Source organism: Natrix helvetica (assembly GCF_964273705.1).
Source record: "Natrix helvetica genome assembly, chromosome: 4".
Lineage (NCBI taxonomy): Eukaryota > Metazoa > Chordata > Lepidosauria > Squamata > Natricidae > Natrix > Natrix helvetica.
In genome coordinates, this window is record NC_138550.1 from 20,530,836 (window position 1) to 20,553,116 (window position 22,281).

The window sequence follows — 22,281 nt, forward strand, 5'->3', positions numbered from 1 at the left end:
TCGTTCTTAAAGTGATTCTGGCTTAATAGAAAAGGAATAAAGCAGAATTCCTAGTTCTCATATAAAGATAAATCCCAGACAGACATGAACAAAAATCAATATAACTATATAGCACCCGAATCTATAAACAATTGGTCCTTGCCTTACAACCACTTCTTCAGTGGTGGTTTGGAACCACGACAGTGCTGAAAAAATGACTTATGACACTTCCTTGAAGCTTTAATCATTGAACCACCCTCTTCGCCACACAATTCAATTGTCTTGGCAGCTATCTTGCATTTATGGAGGTTACAGTGTCTTGCAGTCACGTGATCATGATACAATATGTGTTCTTCCCAGCCAGTTTGTGACAAAGTCAATGGGGAAACCCTGATTTGCTTAACAACTTTGTGATTCCCTTAATTGCGATTAGTGACCAAAATTCTGGTCCCAATTGTGGTCATACATTGAGGACTACATGTACTCTGTTTCTTCAATTTGAGTTATTCCTAGTCCTGCTGCTTATTGTCCATCTTTGCACATATGCACTCTCACAACTGGGAGTAACAATTTATTTGCTAATATGAGCTCTAGTTTTTAAAAAAGGTACTCTCAACATTCATATTACACGATGCGAGGGATGATCTATAAATTTAATAAATAAAAATATTTTTAGTCTTTAAGGCACCACAAATTGCCTTTAGTTTTAATTATAGAAGAAAAAATTATACCTATGACTCTAAGGAGTTTCTCTCAATTGTAATAACATGTCATTGTTGAAAGTGAGCAAGATAGCACTGTTTCATTCTTATAGGTACTGTAGATAAACAGAACATTCAGTGCATAGAGCAGCTGTTTTCAGATTGTCTTGACCAAACTGAAGTGTGCTTTTTAGAAGTTTTGATCCATACATGAAATTAAACAAGGCTCTTCTCATCCAGATATGGCCCTAAATACGATTGGGAACTGGAGGTTAGAGAGGAAACAGTAAATTATGAACTAAACACAATGATTGATGTAGGAATAAACTGATTGGCTGTGCCATGCCTAGAGATAGGAAGGCCTGGAAAAAACTCGGAAAAATTGGGAGACAACAGGGTTTTTCTCCAATGTGCTGATGTGAGAATCCAAAGTATGGGTTAACTCCACCTTCTTTCTATTTGGATTCCCACTCAGCGCATTCAGAAGGAGCATGTCAGGTAAGACCAATGGCTTTTGTCTGTCGTCCCCACCCCGCCCCAATTTTTCCTGGTTTTTTCCAGACCTTCCCATCTCTAGCCATGCCTGAATACAAAGATACTGACTGGAGAGAAAGGGAAGATGAACAGGTGAACTGGAATATGAGTCGTGTGGAGAGGAGGATGAGACACCCCAACAGTGCCCTACTTGCCTTATGAGACCTCTCCATATATTTTTCTGTCAAGAGAATAATCAAAATGGGTCTTGATAGTGCAGAACTTCAAAACATACATTTTGGATATGACGCAAAAATACATTTTGCAAGTCCATTTTGCATTTCATGAAGTCAGACTGAGGGCTGCCAAGATCACTGCAGTAAGAAGATGCGTACTAAGTGTGAAGAAAGTAGGGAAGAAGCAATGTGCATTATTCTTCTTCCATAAGATCACTCTAGGATACCCCAGATAAAACCAGAACAACCAAGCATTCTGCATTTTGCTTTGACTAATCAAGAACACTTAAGCAGAACCTCCAGGAAACTTGTTTGTTTCATTTTCGGGAAAAAAAACCTTTTCAAATCTGTTAGGTAAACAAGCCTGAGAGGTGGTGACTGGCCAAAGATCACCCAGAGAGTTGCAAGCATAAGTAGGAACTTAAAAATTGAGATTTATTGTTAGAATAGTTGGTCTACTATTTCAAGTTTAGCTGAAACTTTTCTAGAGCAACATACAAATGTTTGTATTTCTAAGCACCCACCAATTTTGATAAGTCTTACTGTAATTATGAACATACAGTCATATATTTATATTTTTAGCAAACTTTAGTTTGCATACACTCATGTTTAAAGTTACCAGACAGCATGGTAATTGTATGTAAAAATTGCTCTTTGAATAGAAATTCACGAATAAGTCAGTGAATTGCTCACTCCATTTGAAGGATTTGTAGTGTTCTTTTACATCTCCTTTTTAGATGTAATAAGCATTTGTTTTTATTCCAGTGTCCACTCAAGTCAGTTGATTGTGCTTGTGAATTCATGTTGTTTATATTCATTTATATATACACATATTTATGAAATTTATATGGCGCCTCAATCCAAAGGACTCTACACAGTTTACAGTAAATAATAAAATACAATAATTATAAAATGATACAATAGAGTTAGAGCAATACTTGAGCTGGTTTAGCTTAAGAAAAATAGTTTCTCAACTATCCTCAAGTTTGGGACTAAATTTATATTTAGTTTATTTTAAAAAAAATTAAAGCAATGCTAAAACTCAGACTCCATTAGGAAGAGTCAATCACAAAACAACAATATAAGAAACTTAATGGTTGAGAGGCCTAAAGGCAAAGCCCACAAAAATGCTCAGTTCATTGTTATATTACCACAACGTGCATATTTTCTGTCAACAGGAAATGTAACCTAATGGGCTACCAATATAAGTATATTAGCTACATTACAAACGTGGCATAGACACAAAGCAGAAATTAAAAAGTACATGCAGTTAAATCATTTAAATTGATATGTCCAGTCAGCTTTTTATGGAGTGTTCAATGCAGACCTAATGGAAAAGGGAGATATCAAGTGGAATGAAGAGCCAGTGACTGGACTGGCCTTTTGTGAATCCTCTCTGGACAAGGAGAGAAGACTTGATTATCCTCAAGTGCTCCAGACAGTTTCTCCTCATGAAAATACTGCAAGAGAGCAGACAATGGCGGTTTTAGATATCAGGGAGATGAGGGAATGTCATGTTACCTCAAACCATGATTGGTGCTTTTATGGATCAGAGTTTGCATACTTCTTTTTTTCTAATCTAAACTTTTTCCTAATCACTTTTGGAAATTGCTTGTTAATTGCTTGATTTGCTTTTCAGCTAAAAACTCTGGAATCTTTGGAACAATACGTTTCATAGCATCAGTGAGTTTCCTTTAATCCTTAAGGATTAAAAAACATTTCTCTTAGATTATAGCAAAAATGTGATTGGAAAATTGATTTTGAAAAGTTACAGATGGACTAAAAGTCCAGATGGTTTGAAATATGATTTCAAAATTAATTATAAGAATCCTTCATGTAAGAAAATACCGTTTGGAAGGAACCTGAATGTACTAAAGATTACAATTAAAGGAAGAACACTTAAATTTCACTTATTAATTCCAAATATGTCTGCCATTAGAGACTGTTTTTAAAGAACTTTATGAAACAAGTTTTACCAAAACAAGATTTAAAATGATAGGAAGGGGATTTTAAAATGAGAGGTTATGGAGATATGAAAAAAAAATCTATGCTGGACATAGAAAAGATATTAGCTGATGGTTTAGTACCTAAAACAAAAAATATATAGAACTAAGAACAAAAAGTGTGATCTGGATATGTTTTCCAAATTGAATTTACAAAAGATACTTATAGGTTTTTGAAGAATTTATGTGAAAGGATAAAGAAAAAATTGAAATCATGTTCTAGGACATTATTGAAGGTTGAAGATTAAAGATCAAGATTGTAAAAAGTAAAAGGACAAAGTTGGTTTATTTGATCAAATATGTTATCTCAGGTAATCTTTAATGGATTTTTGCTGATGAGGACTAAATGACAAGATTTTTAAAGAGTTGTTTTTAGATATAAGATATGGGAAGAACAGACCAATTGTTTTTTTAAGAGAAGGTGATAAGTTATTAAAATTATACTTATGATGAAAGGGAACACATTTATTTATATTTTTATTTACTATTGCCTTAATTTTTCTGTCTTTTCTATTTTTCTTTCTATTTCTTTTTTGTACTTTACATTATTTTTCTTAGTTTGTATTTTTATCTGTCCTAATGGATTCTTGTATCCACACAAAATCATGAGACTGAAGAAGTATAAAAATAATGTTAAATAAATCTAAAGTTGAGAAATGGCCTTAAGCCATTTTTTGCCAATCGTCCAAGGTAAACAAAGAAACACTATTGTGTGTATAAATATGTTATGGACACTAAAATAAATGATGTTATATGTAAAGTATGGAACCCAAGTATATGTACACACACTCACAAGCATATATATATAAAATTCACATTTTAGGGTTAGCACAACCATGTGATAGCTTATTCACTTGATTATGTGCCATAGAATTTGTAACTATTATGGCTCATGTGTTTAAAGTGCTGTGTTTCCCTGAAAATAAGACAGGGTCTTATTTTGTTTTGACCCTCGAAATAGGCACTTGGCCTTATTTTCAGGAAGGTCTTATTATTTTTGAAGTGGTCACCTCATGGTTGCTGCTGTGTTGCAATATTTTTGGGGAGGGCTTATTATCGGTGGAACTCTTATTTTTGGGGAAACAGGGTAGCTTGGCAAAATATGTACATTGATGGCAATTGCCTTTTGGGTAAGAATGGGTTAAGGATGCTTTTTTAACTGATACTCTGTCATTCCATTCTGAGGAGTGGAAGATAACCCAATTGGAATTTGAAATATTCCATGTCCCCAGTTCTATCGTATATGAATCTTCAGATATGTTTGGAAATATTGCTTGTTCATGTTTTGTAGATAGGATAGTAGCAAAAATAGTCTAGAACAAAGTGTTGCTGTTTTTTTAGATTTGTATAAATGCTTTCAGCCTGTGGATGTTGCAGATTTTTAAAATAACTGATTATGAATTATTGAAGAAGCTTGTTGAAATATGTGAAACTAAACCCTAGGATTTTTAGAAATTGACACTATGTCATTGTTGTAACCTAAAATTAGTGAATATAATAATAATGTATTAAAGTTCTATGCTGCCCAACTCCCAATGACTCCTTGTCTCTCTATATAGAACAAATATATACTAAAGAATAACTTCCTTGGCTTACTTAATCTTATATAGAATTACATTAAGAGGGATAGGGTGAAAGTAATTGGTGCCAAACAGTATAAAATACTTTCTTTGCTGCTTTAATATCGCCATACCTTCCCGTGAAGAGAGCTAAACATTAATCTTGCACCTTGGTTTAGTTATGAAAGTGGGCAGGGAAGTGAATATTACTAGTAGCAGAAACAATTTACTATTTCAAATAGTTCATTTATGTTTGAGATATAGGAACTGCTGTACATTGAACAACTTCAGAGTAAAGAGGGGAAGTTTTGTGTCTTTTAAATAGAGAAATGTTTTGAAGGAACTTTAGTATGTGGTAGAGAAATAAGAATAAATAAAAATAAGGCCATAATCTAAGCTGAGAAATATTTTACTATACTGTATAAAAATAACAGGGCCAATTACACGAGGAACCATTTTCTTTTCTCAATATTTATGGCTAAGCAAATGTATCTTTTGCTATTAGATCTTTAAATATATGCAGATGTTGGCCAACGTGAGGTTTCAAAAGCCATTTTTTAAGATGTTAGTTTAAAAGAAAGTTTAAAAAAATCACTGAAATTTTTGGTCAATGATAACATTAATGAGGAAAATAAAATATGATCATGTGACTTCTGCTTTTTAAAGGAAGATAGTGTATCTACTTTGGGAAATGCTGCTTGCAATGAGAAATATGTTGATGTAATATTTTTATGACATTTGCTGAGATTCTGCTGAGGGTGAACTTGACTATACTGTTCATCTCAACAGCCATCTTGCTTTTGAATTGTTTTTAAGGATTTGAAAATACTTAAAATTGAAGGATTTTGGCTGAAAATTGAATTACTTTGTATAATTATATTGACAATTGTATTGTCATCTTTCATGCAAATTTGCATTCTCAATATTTATTAAATCTATTTCAGGATGCTTATTTCAAAAAAACATTTCCAGCTTGTCTAGAGAAGTGAGCAAAGTTCCCAGTATCAAAAAGGCATTGGAAAACTTTAACTTTACAAATTACTGGATGTTTTTAAATAAGTAAGTATTTGGATTTGAAATACATTTTTTTTAAAAAATATTAACTGCTTCAAGCAGTCAATTGAATGGGGGGAATTAAATATAAAATTAGTAAGTAATAAGAAAGATTGAACATAAAAAGCTTTAAGTTGCTATAATACTTTTAATGCTATAAGTTGCACATGAAAGTAGGAACTGTCATGTCTTGGCTGTAAAAATACAGATAACTAGGTAGTAGGAGTGGGACTTTTTTTTCATTCTTTTACTGTTATCAAGTATCCATCTAAATTTGGGTTTCTAAATACGGTATCTCTATGTAAAAGCCAGAATTTTTGAAAATGTTACTGTGACTTACCAGATTGCTGATTTATACAGAAATTGTTTCACTAGATTATAAGTAGCTTAATAAAACCCAGCTTGATATAGCAATTAAATTGTTGGACTAGAACTGGGAGACTATGTGTTCTAGTCCTTAGCATGAAGCCACTAAAGGAGTGTCTTAGAACATTAGTCATTCTCTCTCAGCCATTGGAAGAAAAAAAAAGTAGTAAACTACTTTTGAAAATATTGCCAAGAAAACTGCATATCTCTAGTTGCCAGGAGTCAAGACCGACACAAAGCTGTAGATGGATGGATAGACAGACTGACTGAGGGATGGACGGACTGCTGGATGGATGGACTGACCAACCTTTATCAATTCAGGATTTTATTGGCAAAAGTGGATTGGACCCATACAAACCCTAACTTTGATTTGATTTGATTTCATTTAAATACATGCAATATAATCATTGGTTGTGGCAGGAATAGACAAACCAGCTTTTTGCCCAAACCTGATGTCACAAGCTGAGAGAGATGACTGTCCCAAAGTCACCCAACTGCTCAACTTAGTAATGCCTAAAGTGGGATTACAACTCAAAGACTCTTGGTTTCTACCTGGTGTCTTAACTACTAGAACAAACTTGCTTTTCTCCAGTATTTTTAATTATTTCATTTCATTGATAAGATTAAAATTTGAAGAAGCTCCATATATCACATCCCAGAATTGAGGAGGGGGGGGGACATATTGCCCTAGGACTTCAGATTTAATTAACCAAGAGAAACAGAAGCTACTTATCAGCTTTGATTGTAATGTGGGACTAAGAATTTGCTTTTACTATCCTAAAAAGTCATGGTTTGTTTTTCGGTTATTAGATTCCAATTTATGCTTTGTTTCAGAGAAACAGTTCAGTTTCTCTGGGTTACAGGAGTTACTTTTTAATTGAGCCTTGCTTTGCAAGAGGAGATAATAGAGCACTGGGCATAGTCTTTCAATAAAATGCTTTGTTTTATTTAGAACATATTAAATAAATTAATAAAAGAAAGATGGTACTTTGAAAAATAATTTAAAAATCTAATCAGATGATGTTATAGTGAAACTGCTTTCTCTTTTTGTAACAGTTTTTCTGGAAGGCCAGAAGGTAGCTGAAAATTGGCGTTGTCTGAACCTACGTCTGGTTTATAAGGGCTTATCACAATGGCAACTGGCCTAGCCAATGTAGGAAGCTCTTTTGGAGGTCCATCTAATTCTCTGGTGTCTAGATCTAAGTTCCAGAGTACCTCCATAGAAGATGATGATGATGTTGTGTTTGTTGAACCTGTACAACCTCCACAAATCTCTACACCATTAATAACAGAACACAGAAATGTTTTTAATTCATCCAGTAATGAAGAGCAACATGGAAATGACCCTAAAATATCAGCTTCGTCAAAAGACACGAGTGCTCAGAAGGGAAGTATAACTGAGACTATTATTATTGATGATGAAGAAGACATTGAAACAAATCAGGGACAAGAGAGAAATGATTCCAGTTTCAATGAAAGAAGATTTCCAGAGGGTAAAAACAGAACCAATGAAATGGAATTCTCAACATCCAGTTTTTCAAGAAGTAAGGTAAATGCAGGAATAGGTAATAGTGGTATAACCACAGAACCAGACTCTGAAATTCAAATAGCTAATGTTACTACATTAGAAAGAGGTATGAGCTCTGTGAGTGTTGGCCGTTTAGAAAATACTGAAGGGCGTGACATGAACTTAATGATAACACATGTAACATCACTACAGAATACCAACTTGGGAGATGTATCTAACGGACTGCAGTCAAGTAATTTTGGTGTTAATATACAAACATACACCCCATCTTTAACTTCACAGACCAAGACTGGTGTAGGACCTTTCAATCCCGGTAGAATGAACGTAGCTGGTGATGTCTTTCAGAATGGAGAATCTGCAACTCATCATAATCCAGGTAGGTTATATCTATATGTATATTTTTATCCTAAGACTTGAAAATTCTCGTAAAGGCAATTACGTTCTGAGTTCTTTTGCAACTATTTTGGTGCAGTTTTATAAAATTACATTGTACGTTGCTTGAAAGGTTAACTTAAACCACACTTTTATAATAAGAGTGCTTTAAACAGTTAACTTTTATTGACTACAATTATCTGGAACTTTGGGGCCTTTAAAAGAATTCCTATCTTTTGGGGCTGATAAGCAAATTAAATATATTGAGTACTGTGGATTTCTTTATAATAAGGTAACCACGAGGCTGTAGTTAGATGCTACAATATTATAGGTTATATAATATATGTTAAATATTGGAACAAATATGTTCCAATATTGGAGGGACTGTCACAGAAGAGTGGGACAACCTATTTTCCAAAGACTAGACAAGGAACAATGGATGGAAACTTATCAAGGAGAGATTCAACCTAGAAATAAGGAGAAATTTTCAGACAGTCAGAACAATCAACCAATGGAACAGTTTGCTTTCAGAAGTTCTGGGTGCTTCATCACTGGAAGCTTTCAAGAAGAGACTGAACAACCACTTGTCAGAAATGGTGCAGGGTCTCCTGCTTGAGCAGGGGATTGGACTAGGTGACCTACAAGTCTCTTCCAACTCTGTTATTCTAAGTCTTCTAAAAATGTCTACATTTACAGAAAGCGAAAGTGTGAAATATAAAGAAAGGTAATTTAGAATAGAATCTAAGAAAAAAAATTAAATGGGTCACAATTGTAAAACAGAAAATCATTTAAACTCTTTTTCCAAAAGTAAGCTTGAGAGAGAGATGTTTACTGAAAAATTGATTTAACACAATTTAATTGATTTATCATTTTGCCTGTCTTACAAAAACATACGCAAGACAAACATTACTACATGCACATGGAAGAGCAAAACCATTCTCTGTTTCCCAACACTTTTCCTCTCTCACATCCCAAGATATGCTCAAAGCACCTACTTAGCATTTTTGTGCTTTTACTGGAAATTCTCATTAGAAACTGTCTGGCATTCTTAAGAATGAAAGATTGCATTGGAGTCTGGCAACCTGTTTTGAAAACTTCTTTTTTAGCTGGGTAATTTGAAGTATCATCAATAATTATTATGCAGGCTATCTACTGTAAGATTAAGCTGAATTCTCAGCATTTTTTCCATTTCAGTAAGCATTAAATGTATTTGGTGAAAATCCGTCAAGGTATAAGTTTGCTAATAAACATAAAATGAAACCATACTTGTTTTAATGTTTGCATATAGCACAGTGACGGTGGCAATATAGAGATTTGCTGAGCTCCAATAGCTAACAGTTACGTACAGTAGGATTGAGCAGTGGGAATTAGGGAATGTGCTCACTCAAATCAATCACTATTGGACTACAGAGCAATGGTAGCACAGTGTATTGTGGTACTTTGTAGTTTTACTTTTGAGTCATACTTTTAGCAAATTGTCAGGCTGCCAACAAATTTAATCATTTATTTTCATTATTTATAAGTAAACATTTGTTAGTAAACAAATTTAATAATTTATTGCATTATTTGTAAGCCATTGTTTAATACAATTTCCTATATTTACAACAAAAATAGTCTACATGGAAAGCCAAAGAAATTATTTTTAAATTTATATGGCGCCCCTTCTGATGACTGTGTAGTTTACAGATAAAACATTTAAAAACAAAGAACAATTCAAAAAAACAAGACAAAAGAACAGTGATGGCAAACTTAACAAACCTGGCAAGAAACAGAACGGAAGTAAAGTTGTTCCGTCCTAAGGCCGGAAGAGCCAAATGTTTAAAACCTTTTAAAAAAGCAGTATTGTCAGTTCAAATTTGGGGGAAGGGGGCTCATTTTAGATATTTTATTTTGCTAAAGTAAAGCCTATTTATAATGCCAGCGTTTGTGTCATTTATATGACATCTATAGCTTCATTTTTGAGGTGACAATTTGGTTGAAAAAGATGTATAGGGAAACCAGTGGTGCTTGAAAAAAGAATGTTAGCTTAAGAAAGGTGATTAATCCATGTACTAAGCATATCAGTGACTTTAATTAGTAATCTTGTTCACTAATGGCTGAATTTTGAGTATTGAACTGTTCATAACTATTGGATTTTGATGTGCTTCCTGACAATTTCTACATTACTTTGTGAGAGCTACATGTATTTTGAAATAGTCAAATATGCGTTAAATGCCTGCCACGTATCTGATTCTTTTCTGAAATATTTTGAATCACAGCCAGCATATTGATAAGGGTTTCCCTCCTCTGTATCATAAGCTACCATTATTTTTATGTGTTAGCATTCTCTCTTACCTGGGGATAATATCAGGACTGGTTTTATACAGCAAGATTAGAATCTATACCATGCAACTACAGATCATGAAACCTCACGTGTCTCAAAAGTACAAAGATGCAAGGAAAAAGAAGAAAACTGGATCTTTACCAGAATTAAAAATACAAAATAAAAATAAAGCATTGGAGCAATTTTTTTCCTCAAAGCTGTGGAACTAACTCTCATGTTTTGATGACTCTGCACCTATAGTAGTTGTAGCTACATTCTCAAAGTAGCTATTGATAATGCTTTGCTTAGTGTTGCTTTGCAGACCCTAAAATACACTTGCAGGGTTGCAATGAAGGTTCCAGCTAATTTTTGAGCTTGATGCTGTTTTCCATCGGGTTGAAGGCCATATACTTTCTTCTCCAATAGTGGGATCTCAAGCTTTGAGCAAACATTTGCCACTTTTCTGTGCGCTTCCTTATTTTCAGTGTGACGGAAGTAAACATGAAGAAAGCATTAAGGTCAGAATAATTAAGATGCCAGGAATTATTGGGGGTAGAGACTGGATGTTAAAAGTTTTGCATGTGCACAAAATAGAGACCTCAGTGTGCCAACAATTGTATGCGGTATCATTTACTCTGCCTAATAGATTCATGTCTATAGTTATCAACTTCAGATACTTGAAATCACAGCAAACATGCAGTTTTCACACAATTATTTTTCAGTGCATTCACATATAAACTTTCCAATGTTTCATGAGCATCACTAGCTTTTAAATAACATTCTTTAGGACAGGTATATGATATCTACTTTACTTTTTGCATGATGGTTTGATGGTTTTGCAAATGTAGCAAAATAATTTGTGCAAATATCACTGAAGATGTGATGTTACTGAGGTGATCATTACTAGAAGTTAAAAAGATGAAAATACAACTGTATTTTTGCCACATGAATAGAATTTGACTGCATTATCAATTGTTATGCAAGAAAGTGCAATACTAAATAAAGGAACCAAAATTACTGGAATGTAACTAATGGCAGAAAATGCTGCCGAAGCAATAGTTTTTAATAGAAGATAAAAATAACCTTGAAAGCTAGAGATTGGAGTTGTGGATATGGTTAATAAAAGGGGTATGTATCAAATGGGCAGTATCTCACTGTGTCACACAACAAAACACCAATTGAAATGTTTTGCTTAAATGTTTCAAGTTGGTTCTGTTTTGTTGGAACAAAACTCAGAACAGCTCAAGTGTTCTGTCAGAACAGAAATGTTTTTGAGTCTCCTGACCATCAATGAGAACTTCAGAACAGCTTCCATTCAATAGTTTCTTATCTCAGATAGGCAATTTAGTAGTTTATATAAATGCTGCTTATAAAATTAATTAACAATATGATTGTGAAATATTTTTGGAACATTACAATGAATTTCCTCAGAGAAAATAAGTGTTGAAATCAATTGTTATCCAAAAAGTTAGCTCCACACTCTCTTCAACCAAAAGAAGAGAAAGAGGCCTTTTAAATTACTTCACATTTTTACACCCATATTCTTTGTGAATATTTATTTATTTAGTACATTTATATGTATCCATCTCATTTTGAAAAGTAAATATATAGGCCAAAGAGAACACTTGACACTTATCTAGCTTACTGTAGGCGTTGGGTTTTTTTTTTTTTTTTTTTTTTTGTTATCTGTTAAAGTGAAGCCCACCAAAATAAATAGTTTTCATTTTCCTGATACTTTTGCTTGTATGAACTAATAGCTGATAGTTACAAAAATAAAAAGGGAAGTATTGATGTTTTTTAACCTTATGAGTAATATTAACGTGAGAGCATACACAGTATTACATCAACACTAAAAAAATCCCAAGAAAATCAAGATTCTTTATATATGTACCATCTCAAAGGTAATAACATTACGGCGTTACCTGCCTATAAAATATTTGACTAAAGTCAAAGTTGATGGGACTTGGTTATCAAGTCACATAAATGGGAATGAAATGAACATGCTACATCTGAACTGCAGTTGCAGAGATATATTAAAAAAATGTACCTCAAGTCGAAAGGTATTCCCAAAAGCAGGGAGCTAATACTGAATTATAGAAAGTATGCTCAAGTTAAAATAAAAGGTAACAATTTGATTTGTAGTTTAAAATCCTCTGCTGTTACTTAAGGTAAGTATTCATTACTTGTATATAATACAAATACAGAATGTAAACAATATAAGATGCTTTTCAGATACTGAATTATTCCTTTGTAAGATGTGGTAAGACACTAGGGAAGTAGGCAAACTTGAAACTTCTTTGGAAATTGACAGTCCTTTTTTCAATAATTGAAATTAAAATATAAAGCTTTATCCTTTTTCTTAAGCTAAGGCTTGGAGGATATTTGTTTTACATGACCAATAAATCATTTCCATGTTGCCCTTATTTTCTCAGGCCATTGTCAAAAGTAATCTCATTGTTTAATTGGCTTTGTAGTATCATGTTAAATTTGGACAAGAATTTTACATAGGAACAATTCATATTTTAAAAGTTTTTGAAGTGTTGATTTAAACAGTAATATGGTCAAAAGTTACCATGATTTATTCCATTGCAATTTTTATGAGTTTTTTTTAAAAGGGCTATATAGAAATTAGTGCAGTTCAATTCACTGTTAACAACAGTTAAACAATTGCTGTAGTTTTTACCTGCACTAGCAATGCAATACTGTGCTTTACTGTCAGCTTAATGCTAGCCTATTGCCATTGTAAACTTCCTAAAGCTGTTTACATAACTTCCAGTTTCTTCATTTTGTATTTTTAAGATTCCTGGATATCTCAGTCAGCTTCATTTCCAAGGAATCAGAAGCAACCAGGTGTGGATTCCCTATCTCCTGTGGCATCTCTTCCCAAACAAGTCTTCCAACCACCTGCACAACAACAACCTTCAAAGCAGGTTAAAGTTACATGCGCTAACTGCAAAAAGCCTTTGCAGAAGGGCCAGACTGCGTATCAGCGGAAAGGATCTGTTCATCTTTTTTGTTCTACTACTTGCCTTTCATCATTTTCACATAAACCAGCTCCAAAGAAACTCTGTGTTATGTGTAAAAAGTAAGGATTTTTCTTATTTCTTGATCATATTTGTTAAAACTATGGTCCCGTTAATTGTTCTAATAACTTTGTGAAATCCATTTTATTATTTAAGTGACAACTGAGATACTTTATGTTCTTTCATCATTTGTTTGCATAGTAATATAGTCCTGGGCAAAGATTAAGAAGAGCAGGCTTAGTTAAGTTTGTTATTGGGTAGTAATAATTTACTATAATTGCTATCGTTTGTTCTGACATTTGGTTGGAATTAAAATTAATAGTGAATGTAGACATAAGCATGGCTGTAATTTATAGGAGTATAAGCCAAAAGTGCCCTGTTTTAATTTTTTTTTTTTAAGGAGAAAAAAGTCACATTTTCTAAATGGAAATTGGTTTGCATAATGATTGAAGTAACCTAGACATTTTGTAATAAGTGACTAAAGTAAACTAGTAGTCAAATTGGAAGATTTTATCTTATTTCTATAGCTACCTATATTAATAAGTGATCTATTAAGATTAATCCTTATTTAAAACTGCTGTAATAATGATGCATTCAGATTTTTTTTAAAAAAATCAACAACTAAGTGGTTATAGAAAGTTGGGCTTCATACAAGCTTATAGCTGTTCAGCCTTTGACCTTTATCTATTTTATTTAGTACATGTAAATAGAAAAGCAAGATCTTTTGATTTTTGGTGTTTGTCAGCAATAAATAGGAAAAGCATAAAGGAATAATTTTGTTTGTAGTGACATTTATTTGGTCACCATTTTTATCTCTTAATTTATCTCATTCCATCATTGTTTTCTGATTACTAATTGTGAAATGAAAATCTGGCTGAAAGAACTCATTCCTTTTCCAATGTCTCTATCTCAAAAGCAATATTCCCTTTTTTAATGTCAATCATAATCAAGAATTGCCAGTGTATCACTTCAAAAGGGGATAAATAGGGGTTGGAGGAAGAAGGTTGTTTGGGGTTTATATCTTGTTACATCAGTACAAGAAGATAAACATGTCAAAAGCTTCATAAAAGTAGGATGATAGAAATTACTTAGTATTTGGCCAATTATATTTGTTTTCCTCTGTGTGATTTTTTTTGTAGCACAATTGCTTTTTCATTAAAAAAATAGAAACAGGGACTCTTGTTAAGAAGTACACTATCTTCTGGTGAAATTGAATATTATATTCATAAAGATCTGTTAGGTTTTTTTTTAAAACAGCTGAAATTTCTGAGAAAAAAACATTCAATGGTTGCTGAATTACTAAGACATAATCATTTTGTTTTTCAGAGACATAACAACAATGAAAGGAACTATTGTTGCTCAGGTTGATTCAAGTGAATCTTTCCAGGAGTTTTGCAGTACATCATGTCTGTCTTTCTATGAAGACAAACAGAATCCCTCAAAAGGAATCTTAAATAAATCAAGATGCACTATCTGTGGTAAACTAACTGAGGTTTGTTTGCTATTTTTCACTGATTTTTTTTCTAAAATAAGTTTTATTTGAGTTGCTTAAGAAACTATCGATATAATTATATCATTGTTTAGAGAAAAACTGGATTATTTAGTTAATTTTATTTGATGTACCCCGTTTCCCCGAAAATAAGACCACGCCGGATATTAAGCCCAATCGGGCTTCTGAGCGCATGCACTAAAATAAGCCCTCCCCGATAATATTTAAATGCATGCGCAGCCGGTCTGCATCATTTCCTGGGTGGGGGGAACATGACCACAAGCCCCTGCCATCCATGAGGAACGGCCTTGCAGAGGCCGCTCCAGCAAATCTTAGCTACCATGTCCCTTCCCTTAGTGGCTGCCGAAAAAAGACTGGCTGGCCCAGCGACGCTAGGGCTGGCAAAAGTGTGCCAGAAACAGAGACAGAATTTTTCCAGTGGTGGAAAGGGAGTGGTCACGTGTGGGTATTCTCAAAGCCTGATTGGTCCAAAGACTGAGAGTAAACTTCTTAAATACTCCTTCCTTCCATTCCTTCCCAGTTTCCTCTCAGTCCAATTGGTCCAATCACTTGAGAATTGAGTGTAGATAGGAAATAATTGGAAATAACTTGTTTTTTTTTTATTCAATCTGGTTTCGGATTTGGCTAATTGAACATTTTAAAATATACTAAATTCTAAATTTGCAGCTGCGGCCCAGGGGACAGTTCTTCTGCCTCGGGGCGGGTGGGGAGGGCCCTGTGGGGCATCAATCCTTCCCCCGTGGGCGTGGAGCCTTAGCCCGATCCCCGGTATCGTGGGGGTGCTAGCTCCTAGGCAGCTGCAGGCTCGGCAGTCTTTCCTGGATGCCAGGAAAGGCAGCGTCGGCACCACGAGGTGCTTAAAAGCCGCCGGAGAAGCCGCCGCTTGATTTGGGCAGCGGCTGCACACTGCGCTTTTAAATTGCCGTTGGTGCGAGCAGCGCGAAGGGGGGAGTGTGCGTAGGCCTGCCGCGAGGCCCCCAGCGTCACCAGGGCGTTTTTTCCTTTACCGCAAGAGGCCAGGAGAGCCGGAGCGCGCGAATTCGGCCTCCTTTTGGCCTCGCGCAGGCCCCGGTGGCCATTTTGTTTAGCGCCACGTGCGCGCCGCCTTGGTCGGCCTGCAGAGCCGTTTGAGAGGCCCAGGCCGAGGCTTTCAGCCTAACCTGCCTGCTCCCAGTGCTTGTTTCGAGCCCAGGTTCCGGAAGAGTCTACAGTGGCCTGTTTTCTTCTGCCTCCACGCGTCAGGACACGTGAGTGGGGCTATGGAGGAGGGCTTGGAGATCCCCCAGGGCCAGGCAGAAAGCCTGGTGAGGGGGGAAGAGGACCGGGGGCAGGGGTTTCGACCCGGGAATTCCCAATAAGGCCAATGGTGGCACAGCGTCCTCTAGGGCCTCCACCAGGGAGGAGGGCAGGAGGCATAAGACCCTGGAGAAGACTTTTGCCAGGGCCGAGAGGCAGGCCAGGTCTACAAGGCCTGATTCTGCCAGCAGGTCAAGATCTCCCATCAGGCCACCTTCTGAGCTATCCTCGCCTCGGGGATTCAGCCCTTCCTCCCCTTCAGTCTCTCCTGCCAGGTCCCGCAGCTTCCCCAGGCGAAGGGGGTGTCCTTCCCCCTCCCCTTCGGTCTCTCCAGGTTTGGCATGGGGGGGTCAGGTGGACCCTTTGGAAGGGACATCCAGGGGACATTATACCTCACACAGGTTGGCACCTCAGGATTCTGGTAATTCTTATAGGGACATGGGGGATTTAGAACATCTCCCTGAGGGCATTAAGAGACTTATTTCTGCAGCCATCTCAAGGGGCATTACCCAACGAGACAGGAGCTCACACTCAGCTAGGTCTCAGGGGGGATCGGGCCATCACCAGTATAGGGCATCGTCTCCTTCCATGGTTAGTGAGGCTTCTGCCATGGGGGGAAGAGAATCTCCAGGATATGGGGTTCTCGGAAGATGAGGATGCGACCCTACCCAATCCTCCTTCTTCGGGTCTCCTCCGGCCATGTTCAAAGTTCTCCTGAACAAGGCGAGGAAGACCACCAAGGTGGGGACAGGGGATCCCACGGTTCCCCCACTTAGGGACCCAGATATGGCCATGTTTTCGAACATGGCCATGAACAAGGAGGAGATTCCAGCCCCTCCCTTGTTCATGGAGGTCCTGACCAACCAGTGGTCTCGCCCCTCTAACTTTTCTAACCCTGGGAGTAACGACCGCTGCTTCTGCATTGTAGAGCAGACCTTTGCTCAGGCCATCCAGTTACCCTCTATTGACACCCTGGTGGCTTCTCTGGTCTCATCTTACCCAGTGGTGTCCGGGGATGCGGCGGATAAGCTTCTTAGTGTACAGACGATTCAAAATGTCTTCCCTCAAATCTATCCTTCAGGGCATCCGGAAAGGGGACTTCCTGGCATCGGTAAACCTCACAGAGGCCTATCTTCACATCCCAATCTTCCCAGCTCACTGCAGGTTCCTAAGGTTCTCCCACGGGGACCACCATTACCAATACAGGGCTCTTTCGTTTGGGCTGGCTTCGGCTCCCCGCACGTTTACGAAGGTGCTAGCGGCACTGGCTGCCCATATCCGGCCCATCCCAGTAAGACTTCAATGTTACCTGGACGATGTGCTTGTTCAGGTGGGATCCCTTCCTCAGGCGGTCGCGGATCTTCATCTTACCATTCGGAGTCTCCAGTCCCTGGGGTTTTCGGTCAACTTTCCCAAGAGCCATCTGTCCCCTTCCACGCGCATTCTTCACCTGGGGACGGTCATAGACTCCATGTCCAGGGTGGTCCGTCTGTTCTGGGATCGACAGACCAGTGTACAACAGCTAGCAGGAAGGGTCCTCAGAAGTCGGTTCGTTTCAGTTCTCACATTGTCAGTGTTATTAGGCAAGATGGTGTCTTGCATAGGGATAGTTCCGTGGGCCAGGCTTCACCTCCGGCCTCTCCAGTGGGAACTCATTCCATTCCAGAGGGGGCGGATGAGCAACTCTTCAGACCCTATGCCTCCCGGCCAGGGTCCAGACTTCCCTCAGGTGGTCGATCTCCCCGGCCATTCAGCAGGGGTGCTCCTTCTGGGAACCCGACAGGGTGACCGTGACCACGGTCGCGAGCCTGTTCGGTTGGTGGGCTCTGGTGGGCTCGCACTTAGCCCAGGGCAGGTGGACACCTTCGGATCTCCGACACAATATAAATTGGCTAGAACTGAAGGTGGCCCGTCTTGCCCTCCAGCACTTCCGGACCTCGGTGGACGGCTGCCACGTGCTTCTCCTGACGGACAACATGGCCACCAAGGCCCACATAAATCGTCAGGGGGGGACTCACTCTCGGGCCCTCTGGCTGGAGGCCCTGAGACTGGGCGCCTGGGTGGAGAGGCACCTGTTGTCTTTGGTGTCGGAGCACATCTCCGGCCTCTCCAACCACCAAGCGGATTGGTTGAGTCGGGCGACCCTAGACAATGGCGAATGGCAACTCCATCCGACCATTTTCCGGAAGATCTGTCTGAGGCTAGGCTCTCCTTTGGTAGACCTCTTCGCTTCTCCGGCAAACGCGCAACTGCCCCGGCTCTTCACACGATTTCAATCACGGATGGCGGAGGGCACAGACGCTCTCAGGAGCAGGTGGCCTGTGGGCCTTCTCTACGCCTTCCCTCCCATTCCCCTCATCTCAGGGACCCTCAGGAAAGTGGTAGTGGAGAGGGCGTTAGTCATAGTAGTAGCCCCTTTTTGGTCCAGGAGGCCTTGGTTTGCGGATCTGGTTCAGCTGTCGGTAGCCACTCCATGGAGGATTCCGTGGGAGGAAGTGGTCTTGCGCCAGGGGGTCCTGGTTCACTATTTGTCCCTTTTCAGCCCGGGACGTTGGGGACCAGGGTGTCGTCGGCTACCATTGGCCATTGGCTGCGACAGGCCATCGTGGAGGCCTATGGGGTGGCGGGTCATCCCGTTCCCTTGGGGATAACAGCCCATTCCAATAGGAGTGCCGCGACCACCGCAGCATGGGCCACTAGTGCTCCTTTTGAGGACATTTGTCGGGCAGCGACTTGGGCGTCTCTGACCCCCTTCATCCGGCATTACAGGCTGGACTCGTTTGCCTCGGCGGAGACGTTGTTTGGTCGGAGGGTCCTGCAGAGGGTTGTAGCGGATTCTCCCCTTGGGCCGTAGTTCTTGTTTTTTTTCCTCCCTGGGACTGAGCTTGGTTATGTCCCACACGTGACCACTCCCTCTCCCCCACTGGAAAAAGAATGTTGGTCTTACCTGAACGTGTCTTTTCAGGGGGGGAGAGGGAGTGGTCACGACCCGCCCTAATCATGGTGGGGGGGCCAAGGGGAGGGCCGAGAGTTTTCCCAGGGGGGGTTGTTGTGTGTGTTTTTGTTTTCAGTTGGATTGTTTGCCTTAGAGGAAATTGGAAGGAATGGAAGGAAGGAGTATTTAAGAAGTTTACTCTCAGTCTTTGACCAATTAGGCTTTGAGAATACCCACATGTGACCACTCGCCCCCCCTGAAAAGACACGTTCAGGTAAGACCAACGTTCTTTCCAGCCCTCTCTGGATCAGCTGATCCCCTGCACCTCAAAAATAATAAGACCTCCCTGAAAATAAGGCCAAGTGCTTCTTTTGGGGGTTAAAAGAAAATAAGACTTATTTTCGGGGAAACACGGTATCACATTTCATCTCTTGACAAATACTCATACTAAGTAGAAGACATAAAAGTTCTATAGTTGAATGAGTAAAGCATCCTATTGACCTTTGGAAATTCTGTGAGAATTTCAGATTTGTTTTAAAAATGTTTAAATATTTCTTAATTGGAACATTTGAGCATGCAGTCCCAGCATGTGGTACGCACGCGCACGCGCACACACACACACCTGTATCTGCAGGAATATTTTTCAGAGGGAGGAAAATCAGTTGTATACCAAAGCTGTGCTAAATGCTTGCTGTCCAAAGAAAATAAGGACTATTGGGACAAGCAGAGGTTGAGAAAAAGCAAATTAGCTTTATGTTTGAACATTGAAATTTAAGGGCATTCTTACATTTGTGTTTTATTTGGTAAACTCACTTTTGTTAACATCTGTGAACATTAATTAATTTTATGTAATTTTGGGTAACTGATAAATGCATTATCATGACTTACATTTTTTTAAACACTATAATTTCTGTAGTTCTTTCTTACATTTGTGTTTTATTTGGTAAACTCACTTTTGTTAACATCTGTGAACATTAATTAATTTTATGTAATTTTGGGTAACTGATAAATGCATTATCATGACTTACATTTTTTTAAACACTATAATTTCTGTAGTGACTGAACATAGGGATGATAAAGCAGCATGTCCTTTGTCATTATAATCTTTATAACAGAAGATTAGAACTCTGTGCCACCTCCTTTTTAACATAAGGGATTTTTCCAAATTGTTATATGATGAATTTTGTATAGCTAAAGTGCCTAACATCTATACTTTAAATGGCAGCGTAAGCTTTTATTTCTGAAATTGCAGATTCCAAGGTTGCTTAAACAATCTAAAGTTATGCTTGAAATTCATAATTAAAATAAAAATATAAAACTAAATTTTTGCTTTTAGATACGCCATGAAGTTAGCTTTAAAAACATGACTCATAAGTTGTGTAGTGATCACTGCTTCAATCGATACAGAATGGCAAATGGTTTAATCATGAATTGTTGTGAGCATTGTGGAGAATACCTTCCAAGTAAAGGTGCAGCAAACAATATTCTTATGGTTGATGGAGAGCCGAAAAGATTCTGTTGCCAAAGCTGTGTTAGTGAATATAAACAGGTAACTTCTACATTTACTTTTATGTAACATATTGTAAAATCTTCAGTTAGATTGTATCATTACAGTTAAGAGTTGTGCTTTTCGTTGTTAATTTAGAAGCATGTTTGCTAAAGTATGAAGACAAAATAAGAATATGTTGTGAATACTGATTGTAGTATTTCCATAGGTTCTTTTCACTTGGATTCATAAATTATTATTTTGCTTTTTACAGTAAAACTATGTTCTATAGCATTCTGTTATTCACTGTAAATGAGGTTTCATTTTTTTTTATCACGACCTAGAAATTATGTGCTTCATTTTAGAAATTCCCAGTTGTTTTGAAATGAATAAAAAAAAGAACCTCTATTACCCTACAAGTTTTGTCTACCTGCACATGTCTCACCAAGGATCTTGAAAGAGAAACAGTAGTTGACCTTTTCCAGATGCAATTATTATTTTGAATGTGTCCCCCTTTCTGTGGATAGTTCATCTGTAACTATGAAGCTAAATTGTCACAACTAAATTTCTACAGCAGGCTCTCTAGACATAACCAATAATTTTCAACAATATAGCTGCACTTACACTCTTACTGTTTTTGTTTTCTCAAGTTTTGGGTGCTATATTTCTGTTTTTACATCTCTAGGGGGGGAAATTAGTTTCAGTAGCCTGAAGTTATTCCATCCAATTTTTCCTGCTTCCCTGTATCCCAGTTCTTTCCAAAGTATTTTCTGATTCTCAGAAGATTCTTCTCTGGAAGCACAGATTCTTGGAGGTCAGGAAAGTTTCTGCAACAGAAACTTCCTTTTGCATTGAGTGTAACCTTTGAACTTTAGGCTAGTACAATGTTTTTTCAAGATACTTTTTAGAAGATCCTATTTTAAATGAAGGATTTTCTGGGTTTTTTAATGAAAACTTTTAGCTAGTCTTTTAATTAAAGTGAGTGAAAATGCCCTAGAATTTCTGTTTAATTTATCCTGTTCGAAATGTTGAGATGCTGCTTATATTTTTGATAATATGCAACCAGCACTTTTAGAAACATAACACAGGCCTTGTTGTTTTATTACACAGCAAAACAAAAGGGGCAAAATAGGTTATCCAAGATACTAAAAATGATAGGCATACAGAGAAGCCACGGAGAAACTTGGAGAAGCCTTGAATAAGATTTCATGAAGCAACCCAAAAGATACAAGAATAACATGCATTGCAGAAATTCCAAGTGAACATGAAATGTGGTTAAATGATAACTCTGTATCTCAGTTTATTGTGACTTGTACATTTTTTTCACCTGTATAGATACTTCATGCTTTTACCATATTATCCCATATGTTTTCAGAAGAGTGAGGTCATTTGATATGTATAGAGGCCATTCTAAATTAGTATTCGAATCCTTGATTTTTTTTAAACTTTGGGATCTAT

General features: G+C 37.6%; 1 protein-coding gene across 5 annotated transcripts in view; it reads left to right on the forward strand.

Annotated features, from left to right (window-relative positions):
• Positions 1-22,281, forward strand: part of ZMYM2 (zinc finger MYM-type containing 2) — an 84,275-nt gene that overhangs the window by 5,038 nt on the left and 56,956 nt on the right. For 4 of the 5 annotated variants that reach the window (XM_081950182.1, XM_081950181.1, XM_081950185.1 and 1 more), the window contains exons 2-6: positions 5,897-6,011; positions 7,428-8,275; positions 13,373-13,658; positions 14,923-15,088; positions 20,674-20,886. In XM_081950182.1, coding sequence (XP_081806308.1) covers positions 7,504-8,275; positions 13,373-13,658; positions 14,923-15,088; positions 20,674-20,886 — 1,437 coding nt within the window. In that variant the 5' untranslated portion in view covers positions 5,897-6,011; positions 7,428-7,503. The remainder of the gene's footprint in view (positions 1-5,896; positions 6,012-7,427; positions 8,276-13,372; positions 13,659-14,922; positions 15,089-20,673; positions 20,887-22,281) is intronic. The other variant, XM_081950184.1, reaches the window with a different exon arrangement.